Source organism: Cervus elaphus, chromosome 2 (assembly GCF_910594005.1).
Source record: "Cervus elaphus chromosome 2, mCerEla1.1, whole genome shotgun sequence".
NCBI classification, from domain to species: domain Eukaryota; kingdom Metazoa; phylum Chordata; class Mammalia; order Artiodactyla; family Cervidae; genus Cervus; species Cervus elaphus.
Genome location: NC_057816.1, coordinates 7892124 through 7911357, shown reverse-complemented (window position 1 = coordinate 7911357; position 19234 = coordinate 7892124). Strand labels below are relative to the sequence as shown.

At 48.9% G+C, this 19234-nt stretch overlaps 1 protein-coding gene across 1 annotated transcript; it reads right to left on the bottom strand.

Annotated features, from left to right (window-relative positions):
• Positions 1–3441: 3441 nt before the first annotated feature.
• Positions 3442–17388, bottom strand: SF1 (splicing factor 1). The gene is given in 14 exon segments (XM_043927802.1): positions 3442–4985; positions 5695–5874; positions 5995–6054; positions 6378–6651; positions 6906–7086; positions 7764–7871; positions 7973–8088; positions 8177–8360; positions 8907–8996; positions 9201–9353; positions 12389–12464; positions 15127–15255; positions 16594–16771; positions 16773–17388. Coding segments are annotated over 14 exon segments (2295 nt in total). The 5' UTR covers positions 17001–17388; the 3' UTR covers positions 3442–4647.
• Positions 17389–19234: the final 1846 nt, after the last annotated feature.

The following is a 19234-nucleotide window of genomic DNA, read 5'->3' as shown; positions in this document are numbered from 1 at the left end:
GTGAACATAGAAAATTTTCTTTTGCATTTTTAAAGTATTCTACACCTTGCATTTCAAAAGAATGCCTGGTGGCTCTCCTTGTGTAACAGTTCCCATCCTCAGCCTTTCCTCCTGAGCTGTGCCTCAGGGGAGGTTCATCCCCCCCAACCCCCACCCCCAACCAAGCACCGGGCTTGGCCAGCATCTCGGACCACCTGGCCTGCCTTCTTTATGGAGTGCCAAAGAGAGCGCAGAGGCATTTTGGCACCAGTTGTCCATGTTGTCACCTCATGCCCCAACTGTGGCTGCATGCTTTGGCCACGCAAACCTTCTTTGCGCTGACCCCTAATTTTCTGCTGCTAAGAACCTGCCCCCAACAGAGCACAATCCTATCTTATTCTGCTCCCCAAGTCAACTCAATCCACACCCCTCCCCCTGCTCATCAACTGGGTGATCACCCTGCCCCTGCACTCAAGGAACTGGCTGAACTGGGACACAACCTCTTTCTGTTGGGAAACAAATGTAATACTTTGAGTTGGTTTCTCCGGCTACCTTTCTCCTGGGTTCTTTTGGCTTTTGTTGTGTCAGTGGCACCCACTGGAACTTTCCAGTCTTCCAGGGTAATGCCACGCCAGGAGACCCTTCATTTCACATCCCCCAGCCCAGCATGATGGGAACTTGAAGACTGAAACTGACCTACTGGCTTCCCCAAGTCCTTCCCCCGTTTCACTCCCTATTGGTGTTGTGTGTATAGGTTTATGTATGAGTTCAGGTGCTCAGTCATGTCCGACTCTTTGTGACCCCATGGACTGCAGCACCTCAGGCTTCCCTGTCCATCACCAACTCCTGGAGCTTGCTCAAACTCATGTCCATCGAGGCGGTGGGGCCATCCAACCATCTCGTCCTGTTTGTCCCCTTCTCCTCCCGCCTTCAATCTTTCCCGGCATCAGGGTCTTTTCCAATGAGTCAAGTGTCTTCACATCAGGTGGCCAAAGTATTGGAGCTTCAGCTTTAGCATCAGTCCTTTCAATGAATATTCAGGACTGATTTCCTTTAGGATGGACTGGTTTGATCTCCTTGCAGTCAGTCTGAGGGACTTTCAAGAGCCTTCTCCAACACAGCAGTTCAAAAGCATCAATACTTTGGTACTCAGTTTTCTTTATGGTCCAACTCTCACATCCATCCATATATATATATATATATAATTTTGCTTATTTATGTAGGCTGTGCTTGGTCTTCATTGCTGTGCAGGCTTTTCTCTAGTTGCAGCAAGCAGGGGCTACCTCTACCTGCCATGTGCAGGCTTCTTATTGAGGTGGCGTCTCTTGTTGGGGAGCATGGGCTCTAGGGGGCTTGGGCTTCAGTAGCTAGGGCTCCCAGGCTCTAGAGTGCAGGCTCAGTAGTTGTGGCGCACAGGCTGAGTTGCTCCTTAGTTTTGGGATCTTTCCAGATGAGGGAAGAAACCTATGTCTCCTGCATCAACAGGCAGACTTTTAACACTGAGCCACCTGGGAAGCCTTAATACTTCATTTACTTATTTGGCCTGTGCCAGGTCTTGTTGTTGCACACAAGAGCTTTAGTTGCAGTGGGTGCATGCAGGATTTCCAGTTGCAGTATGTCGGATCTTACTTCCCTGACCAGGGGTCAAACCCAAGACCCCTTCATTGGGCACACAGTCTTAGCCACTGGACCAGGGAAGTTCCCTTTAGAGATTTAAACAACTCTGAAAGTACACTTTCCCAGCCTGAACTCTGAACTAACTCTATGTTGTTTATGTCCAATGGTTTCTAAACAGATGCACGAACTAACTCAAAGGTTGTTTACGTCCGACTAGATTTCCAACCAGAAATCCTGTCTCCTTCCTGGGACCAATCTTGGGTTTCTCCAGAGCACTTGGCGGGGTCTCAGTAACAGAGCCCTAACACTGACCTTTCCCAACGGACATTCCTTCCACCAACCCGGCTCTGAGGGGGCGGGGAAGACACTGCTGCTGCAGCAGAACAGGAGCAGGGTCAAGTGGAGGGCTTTGCCCTCCCACAGGGGTCTAAGGCGGCTGGGAAAGCCCTTTTCACCCCTCTGGTTCCACCACAAAGGCAGGTGCTTGCTGCCTTGGAGACTGATGCCCCAGTCAGCCACTTTGTTACTCACCAAAACCTTAACAAAAGCTGAAGGCAGGGAGCAGAGAGGGAGCGAGCACAGGAATGGAGCTGGCCCCAGGGGAGAGAGACAGAGGAGATAGCTGGGCTGTGGTTAAGTCATTTATTGATTTTATTTCTAAAACCCACATAGCGCCACTTTGCCTCTTCCAGAGCTTCAAAGAGCTAATTAACCGCCCAATGAGCCCACCAGGGAAACGGAGCTTGTGGGGGAAGCAATGAGGTGAAGCCAAGGTGAAAGAGGGTTGCCAGGCCCCAGGCCCTGCCCCCGTTCTGTCGGCTAAGGACAGGAAAGATCTCCCCTCTCCCTTTCAGTCAAGGGACCTTCAGGTCCTGCTTGGGGAGACCCAGTGAATAGGTCTGGCTTCTGAGGCTCCATTAACCCCTGCAGGCCTACAGCAAACCAGCCCAGGCAAGCTGGACGGGCTCAGACACCAAGGGCCTGCTCAGGATAAACAGCAGGGCTAGCCCCAGCTCCAAGCTGCAGAAAAGCCCAGGCCAGCGTTGTCCCCACTGGTCCAGTGCTGTGGGCTGCAGAGCTTGCTGTGCCTCAACCTGCCCAAAGGAAGGGAAGGTGGTGGGAAGCGTGGGCCCCCATGCAACTACCCCAGGAACTGCAGCGAAGCAGCAGAAGCCACTGAACAAGGACCTCACTCACTGCCCCAGAAGTCCTGAGGTGGGTTTTCCTGGTGCCACAGTGGGCCTGTCCACTAGCCTAGACACAAGAGAACAAAACAACCTGAGACCCTTTGTGAAGTGCTTACAGAGCACAAGGTGGGGCCTCTTCTCCTGCCCCCACCTCTCCCCCCAAAACCTGCCGTGCTGGCAGGCTGCGAGTCACCAGCAGAGAGAGAAAAAGCCACTTGGCGGTTTTAATTTTAGCAGCTTGGAGCCTGACAGACAGGATTAGTTGGGGCTTGACCTTTCGTGCTGAGGCCTCCCCAGGCCCAGGGCCTCAGTCAGGTGGCAGCTTCCAGGCACGAATCACAACTGGAGCTCATCGAATGTGGGGGTCCGAGCCCCAGGGAAAGGCCTTCAAAAGGACAGAGACCAGGAAGGGGGAACCTGGTCTTCAGCGATTAATCAGTAAGCTAGCAGAAGGTGGGGCCGCCCACACAGCAGCTTCCCCAGCAGACCTGCACAGGGAGGGAGAACGGGGAAACAAAGGGGGGCGGGGGCTTCCTTAATGAAGGTTCCAGAGGCTCCCCTGGGAGAGGGACAGGGGGACCAGGCGCTGCACACAGCTTCGTTAACTGGTGGCGGCACTGACAGTGGCAGCAGTGTAAGAGAAAAGAAAAACAACAGACCCGGAAAACCACACTGCTCTTTTATTCAATGGAACACCCCCCTTTAACGCAGTGTTGAATCATACACCAAAAAGCCCAGAGAAATTTCTGCTGATAAACCAGTGAAGAGAACGCGCATCATACATTATTGTCAACATAATCACTCCATGAAGAGGGGAGGAGGAAAGGAAGGAAGCAGAACGAAGAAAACAAGGGGCTCAAACCCCTCGACACTGCAGAACATTCAGACATTTGGGATTAAAATAAATTTTAGAAGGTAGCCTTCCAGGAAGGAGAGGAACAAATGGAATCTGAGGCAGCTCAGGGAGCGCTGAAAGGGCTCTGCAGGCTGCAGACAAGCCCCAGGCAGCTTACGTGGCCTCACCTACCATGGGCAGGGGTGCCAGGATGGTTATGGACCCTGAACCTGGGGACTAACCCACTACTCCACGTGGGTGGCAGAGACAAAACCCCGCACTTAAAGGGGAAAAAATATCTCAGCTTGAAAAAAATATGGCAGTTTGAAAATCTTGGAACCAAAGACGACACCCACCCCACCCCGCCACATTGATGGCCCAAAGCCTCTGCCTAAAAACCACTTGTTCCTCTCTCCTTAAAGAACCAGGAATGAGAAAAGGGAAAGGAATCTAATTGCAGCAGAAGACCGGGGAGAGCATCTCCTTGGACGGAGTCTGAAGAAAGGAAGAGATAAGGAAGTAACAAAGAAAAAAGAAAAAATTAATAAAAATTTCACAATATGGAGCCAGCGTGTTCCGATTCCGTCCATAAAAATAACTCAGGCTGCTTTGCCGAACCATCCTGTCCACCAGGGGCGCTGCTGAGGCTGTCTGCCTGGAAGGGTCACCAATGGGCGCGGAAAGTCCTCACTCTCATGGCTCGGGCCATCGCCGCCGCGGGGAGGGATCCTGGCGGCCCAGTTTGGGGAGAGGCAAAGGGATTTGGGTGAGGAGAGAAAGAAGACAAAGAAGACACTCGATGCTACGGGGCGCCAGGAGAGCCCAAGCTGGCGCCCCTATTACCACCTGCCCATTCCCAAGCGAGTCCTCAGTCGCTTGGCCCAGCCCGGTGCGTGCACACACACACATGCGTGCACACAATCACATGCGTGCGTCCCAATGTCTGGCTCCATATGGTGAGGTTCGGCGTGTGTTTAAACGAGACCAATTCTCTCTATATATAATATATATTTTCTTAAAAAACCAAGTCTAGTTCTGTGGTGGAGGCGGTGGGGGAGCTGGAGGCATCCCGAAGGGTGGCATGCCCGCCACCCCCATGCCCATCATGGTGACAAAGTTAGAAGGGTCCATGGGAGGCGGAGGAGGAGGGGGCGGGGCATACATCATGCCGGCGGAACCAGGCGGCGGAGGCGGCGGAGGGGGAGGGGCCCCGGGCGGCAGAGGCGGCTGGACCCCTGGGGGCAGGGGCACCATAGTGGGGTTGCCTTGCATCTGAGGGGCTCCTGGAGAAGCTGCGGCAGCCGCCTGCTGCTGTTGCCATGGCGGGATGGACCCTGTGCCAGCGCTCGTGGTGGTAGTCGTCGTATCTGGGGTGGTAAAGAAGCCCAAGGTCACACGCGCGGGGGCACACCGCGGCTCTCTGCGGCTGCTGCCTTGGGATGGGGGGCGAGGGATGCCTGCTCCTTGCTTGGCATGCGGTACGGTGGTGGGGGGCGGGCGGGCGGGGTGGTCCTGGCGATGGGGGTGGAGGGGTGGGCAGGACTACCCTGGGGTCAGCCTCAAGGTCTCTAGGCTTAGCGGAGTAAGCCCTTTTGTCACCAATGCCCCTGGAAGGGCCAAGGGGAAGGTACCAGACACAAGAACCGGCTCTGACATCCCTCCGCCCATCCGCCGCCACCACCGAACGGCACATTCAACCTCAAGGCCACAGCTGCTCCCCGGTCCCATCCCTGCAGTCTCTCAGGCCCCAGTCACATCCCTCTCCAGAGCATGCATGCACCCCCCAACCCCGGGCCTAAGGCGCAGGCGTGGGCCAGCCAGCGGCTCCCAGCCTACGATGGCAGGCTCCCCTCCAGCCCCCACAAACCTCTCTCCAGACACAGCCTCGCCAGACATCAGCTCTCTTCCCCCAGACCCCCAGGGGCCACAAGGCCCTTTCTTTTCACCCCACAGCAGAGACCGGAGTCTCATCCCAAGGAGTCTGCCTGCCTGCCTGAGATGTGAGGGTCTCTCATTCCTCTCAGCCCCACCCTCCCAATCCCACCCACCCCCACCAGCCCAAAATATTCCACTCACTTTGCTGCCATGGCAAGGGGGTACTGGAAGCCATACTGCTGCTGGGCGGAGGGGGTGGCGGAGGCTGCTGCTGCTGCTGTTGCCATGGGGGAAGAGGACCAGAGGGAGGGGGCGGAGGCTGCCCACTGGGAGGCGGCGGCGGCGGCGGCATCATGCCCATAGGCGGCGGCGGCATCATACCTGCAGAGAAGTGGAGAGGGTGAGGCCTCAGGAGAGGAGACGGGTTACCACAGGGCTCCCACTGCCTCCCCAGCCTAGGCAGGCAACACCCCGCAGTAAGCACCAACCAGGCTCTGTTACCTTTTCCTTGATGCAGGCGATAGACCCCAGAGCCCACAGGCGTACTTCCCAGGTACTGATCTTGATGGAAGGAAAGAGCAGGGACTTAGCAGGACATTGGAAGTGACCAGTGAAGATACACCCCACCAATAGCTCAGTCACTGGCAGAGATGGCCATCACTGCCTTACAAAGAGCCATTCTGAATGCTGTCTCTATGAGGCAGGTCTGTGTATACCCCACATAGAAATCCCTTCCTGAACCATAAGGGAGACTTCCTCCTGACCTGGAAACCAAAGCCTCGGCACGAGACTCAGCACTGACACTCAACCCGAGACCTGCTCCCAGCCATGTAAAGCCCTGCTTACCCCAAAGCCCCAAGGTTTCTGGTCTGACACTTACTTACCCATTGGAGGAGGGCCATGGTGCCCAGGTGGGTGGGGGCCCTGGTTCATCGGTGGTGGTGGCGGCTGCATCCAGGGGGGCGGGGGTCCATTAGGGTTGTGCTGCATGGGATGTCCACCATGCCCACCTGTGAGGCTGGGCAGCGGGTGTGGGAAGCTGTGGGGGCCACCTCCGGGCCCACCAGGGCCACCTCCGTGCATGCCATGGTAGGGCCGACTCTCTGACGGCCCAGAATTCATCCAGGGTGGGCGGCTCTGGGTAGTGGACATGAGAGACTACGTGAGAGCATTCCCGCCAGCGTCCCTGCCTGCCCCCTCTGGCGGCAACACTGTTCTTTCGGCTGTGCCACAGGACCAGGACACACGACCAAGACGTTCCCCAACTGAGAGGTCCCCAAACATTCCTGATGGCCCGGAAGAACAGTGTTGCCGGCCATGTCCACCTGTCCTTCCCCAAGCACCTGGTCACGTCCCATCTCACAGGAAGAGAAGAGGGGGCCAGGTTTTGAGAACCACCCCCTGAAACTCACCGGTGGAGGTGGGTTGTTGGCGGGAGCAGCAGGCCGAGGGGCACTGGCCAGTGGTGTGGTGGCAGGCCCAGAGGTGGAGCCCACAGATGCGGGCACAGGCGCCTCCCCCAGTTCAGCCATGAGGGACAAGTACTCTTTATCCATCCGTGCTTTATCCTGAGCTGACTGGGGGTCACCAGGCCTAAAGGTGGGTTAGGGACACAAAGAGAAAAGAGGTGGAGAAGACTCATTAAGATAGAAACCTTTACTTCAAGGAATTTACACAGAGGAATTTCAGAGGAATTCAGTCACCCTTTCTAACCCCTTCCTGGAAATAGTCCCATCAGCTCTTCAGCTCTGTGCCCAGCTTTGCATCTGGGGAAAGCACATGGACCTCTGCCACAGCAGAGACCCTTGGGCAAGAAGCGAAAGGAAGCCAGGAAAAGTCCCGGTTTTCCCAAAACAGCAAGTTCCATCAATTTCCACACTGCAGGTATCAGGGAAGGAAAATCTATGCAAGACCAGAGCAGCTGCCAAAACTTCCTTCCTTAACAAGGCTTTTTATATGTGCCACTCAAAGTAGAAAAACTTTCCTATCAAATGCTGGATTGCAACTGGTGAAAACTACAAGCTGTCTTGTAATACCAACCATAAGCAACAAATAGCAGTTAGCAATGAGTCACAGTGAAAACACCTATACCCAGAAGGGAAGTTTTCAGGTTCCCTGGGCTCAAGATAAGCAATAAACTAGGGATGTTTCTAATCATCCTGGGCTTTGCACCACACTGTTAATAGACCAAATTCAATGAATGGAAGCTCTTGGGTCTGCAAGTTAACACGAGCTGTCCTATACACCAGAGGCTACCAGGAAACCCTCACCTTTGGAACTTGCAATCGGAAGCAATGTGGCCAGCCCCTCCACACTTGGTACACACTGTGGTATTGGTAATGCTGCGGGTCTCAGAGCTCTGCCAGGGTCTTAAGATCCTGTTGAGAGAAAAAGGTCACCTCAAGGGCTACGGCCAATCACCCTTCTTCCATAGGTTCTGGTTTCTGTGCATGTCCCTCTAAACCAATCACATACACACCTGTTATCATCTTCCCGAAGGGTTCCATTCAAGCGAGCCAACTCTCGAAGCTGCATCTTCCGTAGGTCGTTCTGGTCCTCAGGGGTCTCGATACCCTGCTTCAGGATGTTTCTTATCTGGTGGAGACGCAACAGGAACAGTTATGTAAGTCATGGGACTGCCACCTAGATTTCTGGCTGGAGGCTTCCTTCCTGACTCCCTTACCTGTTCTACGGCTTTCTTCACATTCTCCATGGTATTGGCAGTGACCAGGGCGTGAAGCGGCTCATCTTCTCCTGGCAGCATCTGGCCATCTTTGCGCCCAACTTTTCCTTCTTTCACAGAACCCTTCCCCCGGATCATGATCTTGGCATTACACTCCTTCTCTATGTTTTTCAAGGTGTTCCCTCTATCAGAGGCAGAAAAGATGGTTTTAATACCCAACATGGGAATTCAGAGTGGCTCACTGGGCAGTGATAGGAAACCATGAATGTACAGAATGGGATTTTCCCACCAACAGCTCCATGATCTTTAAGTTAAGGTCACAGACAGCAATCCTCAAGATTTGACTTCTCTGCGGTGAAACAGAAAATTTTCTCACCAGAAGGTATTCACTCAGCCCAAGTGAACATCATACCAAAAACAGGAAGATGGTACCCAAAGAGGCACAAGACAGACATCTCCCAGGTCTTCGCATGCGTGCTCAGTTACTAAGTCGCATCTGACTCTTTTGTGACACCCATGGACTTTGGCCCACCAGGCTCCTCTGTCCATGGGATTTTCCAAGCAAGAACACGAGTGCACTGCCATTTCCTCCCCTCCAGGGGATCTTTCCAACCCAGGGATCGAACCACATCTTTTGCATTAGCAGGCAGATTCTTTAACATCAAGCCACCCAGGGAGCCCCTCCCAGGTCCTTGGGAATTCTGTATTCCACAGAACAACAGGTACTCACCTTGGCCCAATCAGCAACCCCACAAAATTGATTTCTGGATACTCATCTTGTGGGATCATTACTTTATCGCTCACACGTGTTGCTGGAGGTCTAAGAAAGAAAAGACTCATAGACTCTGCACACTTCTGAGGTGAGACAGATAAACAACAGCTCTTCTAGAACTAACCTTCCGTACCACATGTTGTTATAGGTGACAGGGGTTAAGGAGTGAGAGGTTAGTATCCACAATGCTCTAGCAGACCACACCTAATCCGCTGGGGTCTTTATCCCAGACCACCCAGTCCCCTGGCTTACTTGTAATCTGCAGGTGGCTTGAAATCAGGGTTGAGGGCAACCATTTCTGTGATGAGATTGTGCCGTTCCTCCTCAAGTTTCTTGCGGGTACGGAACTCGCGAGTGTTAAGCCTCTTCCCCTCACTATTGTAGATGGGCTCAGGGGAAGGGGACCTGTGGGAAACAGACCACCGTCACCCCTCTGCCTTCACTTTACTCTCATTCCCACATGGGCTAAAATAAGTCTTCCCCAGCCCCTCTGCCTCTCAAGACCCTAACACAACACTCTTCGGAGGAACCGACCATAACGTGTGCTATTCAAAATCGTGTGAAATAGGGAGGTGGAAACTGGCTTAGCATTAGGGGGACTGGGGTGTGTGTGAGAAAGGAAAAAAGTGGTTTTGTTCTAAAAGTGATCAGAGGAAAAAAAGTCCTTCTGAGGGAAAATCTCTAGACTGTGAATGGCAAGGACTGTATCATCCTCTGGAGTCTTCTTGCCAAATATGAATTTTCTTTTGTTTGGGGGAAAAAAAAACATATTACAACTTTATGAACCACAGAAACCCCAAGTTTAGGTAAAATGTTAAACGACTCTTGCAGAGCTCATGCCCTAACAGGAAGAGAGACTGTACCCCTACCACATAGTAAGTATGAGCTCTTTAACCCAATACAACTGGGACTCAAGGCTACTGCAGCTACTTCGCCCCCACAATGGAGAGAGATGATTCAAGGCTTCGTCTCTGCTTTTCCTTCAATGGCCTGGCTGGCTGTGTCCAAGGCCCAGGAGTCAACCTGTTTTCTGGCTGTTCGAGGTTAGGGAGTCTGGGTAGAGAAAACCGTTAAATTGCTAAAGCAGCTTCTCTGAGAGGCTGCAAATGCAGATTTGGTCAAGTATTTGTCTAGGGTCTGAACCTGCAAACAGCAAGGGGAAAACCTATGATTCTCCACCAGAGTTTACAAGTCCAGAAAGCAGATTTTCTCTCTCTCTTTTTTTAAAGGAGTAAAATGCTGTTGCTACAAGTAAAAAATAGCAATGATAAAATGATCAGTTTACCACAGCTGGATTTTGCGGTAATAAAAAAAAAGAGAAGTTACACTCCTAGAATTCTGAGTTACGATTACAAAAAGGACCATAGCTTGATATTGTGAATGAAAATTTAGTAGCAGCTGCAAGAAGGGAAGAGACCATGTGGATCAGGTTATTTTAAAAACATCCTGAAAGTAGTCAAGATTCCTATACCCTTTGTTTAGTTGAGAGAACCTTGCCTAGTTGGAGAGCAAGGACTGAACTCGGCTGCTCCCACTGTCTTCAGCCTAAAGCGAATCATGTCATACCACATTACACACACGATGGAATAAAAGGTCAGGTTTGTTCATGGCTAATGACGGCTAAATGACACCTCCGTTTCTAGCATTTGTATAAACTGTTAGCACAATCCAGTAATAGTGAACAAAGACAAACATACCCCAGCTCATTAGACTACCATCTTATACATTTAAATCTACAGGTTTTAAAACATTTTTAACTGTGCAACTTAAGCAACATCAAAATGGCATAAAGTGGCTTCATATTGAAAATACACCTTTTTAAGAAATAACCTTAAATGAGAAACTCTTGCATTTCCCTCCAACCTGGGCTCTTTCAAAGCAAAACCATCAGGCATTAATTAGGGCCTCTTTCAAACTGAATTCAAGGGAGGAAAAAAAAACTCTGCTCTGATTTTATTTCTAACATGCTTGACATTTCTAATTCCCACCTCATTCATAGCTGTCTAGAATTAAGCACTTCTGGCTAATCACCAAAAGAAGCTTTACCAGTACCAAATTGGTCATTTAAAGGCCCCACAACAGTGTAACCTCTTTCCAAATTGTGGAAGTGAAAGGCAAAAACCAATATTCTAGAGGCCAGACTGGCCCAACTTCTTCACTCTGAATAGGAAGAGTATTAGAGGTCATCTAATTTCTAATCCAAATTCTCCAGGAAACAAAGGTTTGTTAAAAATTCAACTTTTTGAGGAACTGCCTGGTAACCTGTGGACATGTTATTAAAGGAAAAAAGGCCAAAAAGGAACTAAACAGTTGTGGTCTATAATCTATAAAGCAAATCTAAAAAAAAAAAAAAAGTCAAAATATAAAACGTAACACAACCCTCCAACCAAAATCTACAGGTGAAAACATTAAAAAATTTAATTAACTCAAATATAAAGCATCACTATGGAAGTTACTTTGCTTTCTGACACAGGGCACCAAAAAGGTGCTTATTTAAGTGAGTGGCTTCTAAAACCATTACATTATGTTCCTGATTTAAAAAGTTATTAAAATGGGCAGCAAGCCAAAAACACTACTTTTTAAAGCAAAGTGTTTTCAACTATGCTGCATGTACTAAGAGAAACTTCACTGGGGAGGCACATTGCCTTTCTATTAAATGGACCAGATTTTAGCTGTTCATATATTGGCCTGCCAATAAAATTCCTGTTAAAAAATTTCATTTCCCTCAAAAACTTTGTAGACTTTTTACTTTTTAGAGGTGAGAGAAATTACAAACTGAAATGACATGACCACAGCTGTTTGAGGACCACACTTCCTTTAAAAAAAAAAAAAAAAAAGTAATTGGTTGGTTGCTTGCCTTCCCAAAACATGTGAAAATATTCTGGCCCCTCCCAACACCCCAGGCAATGGCCAAGGCCGAAAATTAACTGGCAGCGATGAAGGAAGTTGGTTAGAATCTTGTCTATTTCAAAACCATGAGCACGAGACTGCAGCATGAGCTGACCAGACTGAGTTTCTGGCCTGCTCAAATTCAGTGATGCTCAAAAATATTCTTATTCCCTACACTGTGTAGTACCTGTGAGGAAAACGCTACACCTGGGCTTTCAGCCAAAGGAAATACTGAAATAGCTGGTTAATGGGCCACCTCACTCTCCCTACTAGTGGGTAAATCAGGTTAAAATCTACATGCTTTTCAATTGAAAACCAGTTGTCCATTTTCCTGTAACTTTTGATTCTGCTAGTAATTAAATTTCATTCCAATTTGCTAACTGATGACTGACCATATATACTGCTAATTTACACTCTAGTTCCCAGAATGGTCACAGTACCAGTCTTCTTACTAGGATTTTATTGAACTGACACAACATGTTGCCACCAGTAAAACGTATTGAGAAAAAGGTAAAAGCGTTACTGTCAGCTGGTTAAAACTGTTTCCCAACCTGTCCTCAGGGTTAGGGGGGATGCCCAGGTCTCCTGTGCGCAGTTTACGAGTCAGGTCTTCTATCTGCAGTTGCACTGGAAGAAACCAGGTTAGGAAAGAAAAAAAAGGATGGAAAAAAGACAATGTTACCAAAAAACATCTCAAATCTCAACAACAAGCATGAAGAACTCGGAGACTTTGAAAGGGACGACTGATCAGTGAACACATTGAGGCAAAAACTCCCAACCATCTACTGGCAGGAGTCCACTTACATCTCTAAGTATCTTTCACTTCAAAATGGTTATCACTTAAGGAAGCAAACAGTTCGTTGGAAGAGGGGTTAGCAGTATAGACTGTTCACTAAGGCTAACATCAAAACAATTATTAGGAGGCCTTTTACCTCTTCCTCTCCACCAAGGCTTGCTATACAATTGGCACTCAGAACTAAACCATGTATGTTATCACCAATACCCTGTTCCCACCAAATTACATTCTTGAGTGCAAGACTCTTAGATTTTATTTTTCCTTCATCAAAACTTAAAACATAATCCAAAATGAGATTCAATTAACATGGGACAAGGAAAAACACCAGTTAAGCAAAGATCATTTTCACTGATACCAGGATTAAAATTCCTTAAACAAAACATTTAATAACCAATTCAACAGTCTCACATGTAAGTTTGTGCATATTCTTTCTGTAAAACCAGATCCGTACTAGTAAGGATCTCCCAATACCTGTTGTTTTCATTCAAATTTTATAACAATCCGTATACCTTAATACAGCAGTAACAAGGCAAGAAGTTTAGACTCGCTCCTTACATGGAGAATAAAAGTAGGGGTGCAGAGAATGAAAAGTGTGGGTCAAGGAGAGTTATGTGGGGCCCTAAGACCTTGACAAACGAGGCTGTATATGAAAAAGAGAGATGAGGGTTTCACCAAAGTTCAGTGACTCCAGGGAAGTATTACCCAGCTGATTTTCTCAAGATAATGCGAAGTGTGAAGGCAGATCACTCTCTTCGCATGCTGAATGACCACCTGTTTCTTACCTTTGTAGCATCTGAGTGTCCTAAGCAGGTTATCTCTAATAAGGGCAAGTCTTAATGGGTTGGGTTCAAGTTGAGTTGACTCCAAGAATTAATGCATGTCTAAACCCAGACACCCTTCTAATTTTAAATACAGCCCACAGGGCTATACCCCACATCCACTCCAACTCAGAAGAAATGAAAATCTACATTAATATCAAAAGAAGATATTGGGGACCTCCTGTGTAAGAGCGATAAAACAGCACTAAGACACATGTGGGCCCCCAAGTTGTTTTATGCTAGAGAAGTTCTGACTTGGCAGTCAAGTGTTAAGCTCAACTGCTCAAGGTGAGAGTCACCTTCATAGAGGTAAGCAGTTCTCATAACTGGACAGCAGGGATGTGGGCTCTGATCTGAGGAGACCACCGGCACCTGAATCTAAAGGTTGCTATCTTCCTCGGAGAAGAGGCCTACACTAGCCCAGGCTTTGATTACACCTTTAAACGCTCTTAGGAGTAACTTCCTCCCAAGGAAGAGAGCTGGAAATGTAAAGAATGAGTCTGTTTTTCCCATTTCCTACATCTGCTTGTGTTCTTGGGATATCGCTCTACTAGGGACATTTTCATAAGGTTATCAAGACCCAGACTAATCAAATACAAGACATAGAAGTATGGGTGGAAGTAGACTCAACAGTAGGGAAAGAAGAATTATTAGTACTGTAAAAAGGAGATAAGACAATTTCAACACCTCAAAATTTTCAGCAATCTAGAAAACAGATGAAGACCCTCAAGAACAACAATGGCCTTGAGGTCTTTTACTCATGAAGGACACAACCTCATGGGTCTAGGAGGCTTCTGCCCTAATTTACTCCAATGTTTATTTGGTTAGTAGGAAATGTGTATCAAGTAAACTTTTTTGAGACAGCTGTACAGGTACATAAATGAATGTAAAACTTGCATTAAAAACCTTTCATTTTTTTTAAAAAAGGTAATTTTTAAGTTAGTTTCATTTCTACTATGGATATTCGTAATTCTCAAAATTTCCCAACAGTTAAGATCTTTTATCCTAACCACCTCATTATTCCAGATCCAAGCAGTACCCCTTTCCCTGCAGAGTTCCTTAGGAGTAAACACAAGAGCCCTCATTTTAAGACAGCTCTCCAAAGACCAAACCAGAAAAGATGCTGAAGGAAAGGTTAAATTCAACAAAATGGTAAAAGGGGGTAAACACACTTTCAGAACCACTTTTTGATTAAACTGAGTTTTTTCCCCTTTCAGAAAGTACCTATAAAAAAATAAAAGACCACATTTTAGGGAAAGGAGGAATATGAAATTATGGTGAAAGGCCAGGCTGTGAAAAAGGTACTTGGTTTACAATACCTGCAGTGTTCTCCACTGGGGCCAAATCCAGAGAGGCATGTAACACTCACCTCATCAACTGGTAATGAACAGCAGCTGAAAAGGGTGGGGTTGGGTGCTGGGCTGGGCTGGGAACTATTCTCATTCCTAAGCGGGCCCCTCTACCCTTCTGGCACTCATGGAGAACACTGCTGTTACCAACAGACCAAAGCAAGGAACTACAAATGCAGGACTCACAGAGCAAAAACTGATGGATTATATCAAAGTCATCTGACCATAGCTCCTCTCAAAGAGAAAACTGTAAGTCCCAAACTTTCAACAAATAAAATGTTCAGTAACAATCTGAAAATGCCTTTGAGTGCAGAACGTGTATTTACCTATATAAGCTCTTTCTTGTTCCCGAGTAAGTCCAGGGGGGATGACTGTAGGCATTCCTGGAATCACCGTCTTCTGTTCCATTGTGTCTTGGTTCCAGCGGCTCCTCTTCCGCTTCTTACTGGGGAAGTCTAAGAGAGATAAAGTTCGTAAGATGTAAACATAAACCAGCAGAGTAACTACCAACAGTCGGTTTAGGATACTTATGATACTACACACAACCTCAGCAGACTATGAAACTGAGAACTTGACCTAAAAAGAAACAGCAGAGAATGGAAGACAAACCCAGGAAGTCAAAAGACATGGCCACTAGAAGGGGACCTGGGTCTGAAAAGTTAACATTGCACATTTATAATTTTTGTCCACAGAAATGCTATGAAATGTGTAAACAAGAAATCTCAGTGCACAAAGTTTCAAGTAGTGAAATAAGAGTGTTGAGATAGTAATATACCACATGGTTGTCCATAAACCTCTTAACAGCCCCAAGACATAAGAGCAGACTGAATATTCAAGGGTATAAAGCAATATTGTTAACTGCTGACTCTTCCCACCTCCCCACCAGTCACCTGAGGAAACTGCGACAAAACACAACTAAATCTATGGTTATCAACTGAAAAACCTGGATTCTTCAGGAAAATCACTTTTCTCCTCAAAAGTTTAGCTAAGGTCAGCATTTTCCTGGCCAGTTGAACCCTTAAGTGTCTAAAACACGTATCGTTAAGTTCAACAAAGAACAAGCTATACAATAGGAGCCAAATCTTTCTTCCCCAGTACACAAGCAGAAACTCCCTGGCGTTTGATACACAAGGTGCCTCCTCAGGGGCCAGATCCAGCAGAAAAGCCTCAAGAGAAGAAGGCGTGTCATACTTCTTAGGTAGATAAAGTGAGATGACGAAACGAACAGAACAAGGATCCTTGCCAAAAAGGGTCACAAAAAATCGGACCTAAACACCCCTTGAAGACTTTCATCCATTTTGGTTCTGAAGCGAAAGCCCTGTTTTATTAAAGAAGTTTTAAGGAGCTTGTCTTGGTATTTTCTTCCTTTAGAACTCTACTACAACCAGGAAGAGGACGCTCCACATCAGTTGACCCTTTCCCGCCCTCCAGACTTGCACATGAGACACCCCAACCACCCATTCGATCCCTTCTCCACAACCCTCCCGGGCACCAGAGGCGGAGAGCAACAAGGGGTCCCCCCAATCGCGGCTTTTAGGTTGGCCAAACCCCTGTCGCCAAACTGCGCCTGCGCGCAACAAACTTCCTCCCGCCGGGCCCCCACCCCTGAGGCGCGTGCGCACTCGAGGCCCGAGAACCAGGCCGCGCGCCCCGTGGCTCCGCCGCCCGGGCCTCCCCGTGCGCGCGCGCGCGCCCCTGCCGCGTGCAGCCGCCGTCGCCGCCGCCGCCGCGCGCCCCTCAGCCGGCCGGGCCCATCCGCGCAGCGCCTCGCGCGCTCTCTCGGCCCGACTCACCTCCTCCGCCGCCGGCCGGGCCCGGCTGCTGGTCCTGACGCGGCGGCTGGGGTGGCGGTGGCTGTGGTGGCGACACGCGCTGGTAGAGCGGCGGCGGAGGGGGCGGCTGCGGCGGCGAGTACGAGGAGCCCGAGGAGGGGGGCGGTGGCGGCGGCGGCTGCTGGGGAGGCGGGGGGGGGCGGCGGCGGCGGCGGCGGCGGAGGTAGCGCCGCAAAGGGGAAGGCCGCGGTCAGGGCCCCCACCGAGCCCACGGGCGGGGGCGGCAGCGGCCCGGACACCAGCAGCCCCGCCCCAGGCCCGGGGGCAGTCGGTAGTCCCGGCTCGAAGCCCCCTTTGGGGCCAGGGAGGGGAGGGAGGCCTGGGGGGCCCAGCTTACCCAGCGGCGTAGCGTTCGCTCCTGTCGCCATGGCGCCCCCAGGGACCGGCACCGGCGACTCCTTTTCGGCGGCGGCTTCTTCTTCCCGAATCTTCTGGGGGGAGGGGACCCGACTGCGCTGCCGCGGAGCGCGCGGAACCCGTCCTCTCACGCGGCGGGCGGCGGCGGCGCGAGACGCACAAAGAGGGAGGAGAGAGGGCTCCGCGGGGGCGGACCGGGGGCGACGGGGCCGGGGCCTGGATTGGGCCGAGCTGAGGCAAAGGGTCGGAATCGGCGGCCTCCGATTGGTGGAGCCTTAGCCTTTCTCGATGAGCGCTGGGATTGGCCGGACCGTTAGGCCAGGCGAGGAAATGGCGGCCGAGCCTGAAGAGCTGGGAGGTGTCGCAGCGCGCACTTCATTTGTTACTGCGCGAACTGAGCTCGGAGTCCAGAAAGGAGGGATAAGGTGGGGTAAACTCTGTGACGTATGGGGCCAAGAGCTCTCCCATTGGTTGGGCTGGTGGAGTCAATCAATCTCGTTGCGTCGTAATGTCCTGGGATTGGCTGTCGTTGGTTCGATTTTTTTTTTTTTTTTCTCGCTCCCTTTCCCCGGGGAGTAATTTCGCTGGGTTTAAGCTAGAGGTCGCGGCGGAAAAGCCGTGGCGGAACAAGAATTGGGGTCGGGGAGGAGCGGAACAAGAGCGCGCATGCATAGATGGGGCAAAGCGGTGTCTCTGTCCCTGGTTTCACCGTTGACCCTCGGGTCCGGCGCGGAAGCCCTTGGTGACGTCAATCCTCGATTCCCATGGTAACCCGGAACCGAGGGACGGGGGAGGGGCTGGCGCGGACCGGTAAACCGGATCCGTCGACAACACAGGTAAAAGGGGACTTCCTGTTTTTGAAAAAAATAAAAAGTGGAAGGAAAAAGGAGCTATAAAATAGAGTTTTATTGAAGAATTAGAAACGGTATCCGAGCTAATGGAGGTACACATATCTTTGGTGGAAACCAATATGAAGTTATCAATTCAAAAATTAGTTTGCATATACCGTGCGTTTTGATTATAATCCCAGCGAAGTTGAGATTGATTAGATCATCTTTTAAGTCAAATAAAATAACTGAAAATAGTGGGGAAATTTGTAAACGAGGTTGAGGAGCTTGCCTTTCCAAATAATAGAATACAAAAGACACACTAATGAAACAATGTGGTATTGTTGTAGGAAAGACAGATTAGTTCAATAGGATAGAATCTAACCAAAAAGGTGGTGTTTCAATTCAGTAAGGAAAAGATTTAGCTAGTAAACGGTATATAGAGTCCTAAATTAAAATAAAACAGACACAATACAATTTAGGATATTATCGGAGTCATCTAGGGTTAGAGACTTTATGAAGACAGAAAACAAAAAAAGTTAATTACCAGAGGAACCTATGATAAAAGTCAACAGACAATAATACATTAGGAAAGTATACTTGCCATACATATGATAAAGAGCTAATATCTGTAATATGCAAAGAAGTCTTAAAAATAATTTAAAAGTGAAAAACAACAGAAGATGAGCAAAGACTGAATAAACAAGTCTCAGAAGATCTAATCCAAATAGCCAAAAAAACATGAAAAGTACCAACCTCCTAAGGATGAAATGCAAATTAAAGGTGATATGAGACATTGTCAACAATCAGGGAAAAAAAAAGCTAAGTTACTACTTTGAATTCTTTTTTGAAAAGCATTCTATTATCTATTAAAATTGTACCTCTCAAGACTTCCTTGGTGGTCCAGTGCATAAGACTTTGCACTCCCAACGCATGGGGGCACTGGTTGGGGAACTAAAATCCTGCATGGTGTGGCTTAAAAAAAATTTTGTACCCCTTTCAGAGAAAAATAAAAAACATGTTCAATGTGGTAATCCCACTCCTGGGAATCTGCCCCTACACAAGGCATGTGGTTACATAATGTAATGTGTTCAAAGTCTTCTATTGCGTTGACCGCAGTCTTGTTTGTAACTGCAGAAACCTGGAAACAAAACTACCATCAACATGTGCTTTGTTAAATGAAGTAGATGATCCATAACCTGGATCAGTAGGCAGCCTTGAAAAGGAGATAATCCATACCTACTGATCTGGAGGGACTTCTGTGCTATATTGTTATTGAATAAGAAAAGAAGCAGAGAAATAGCTATTACATGATCTTATTTTTGTAAAACAAAGTCCATGCATGTGTATGCGTATGATTATATGAGTATGGAGAAAGCCACAGAGGATATACAAGTCATCAGTTAAGACACTGAAGA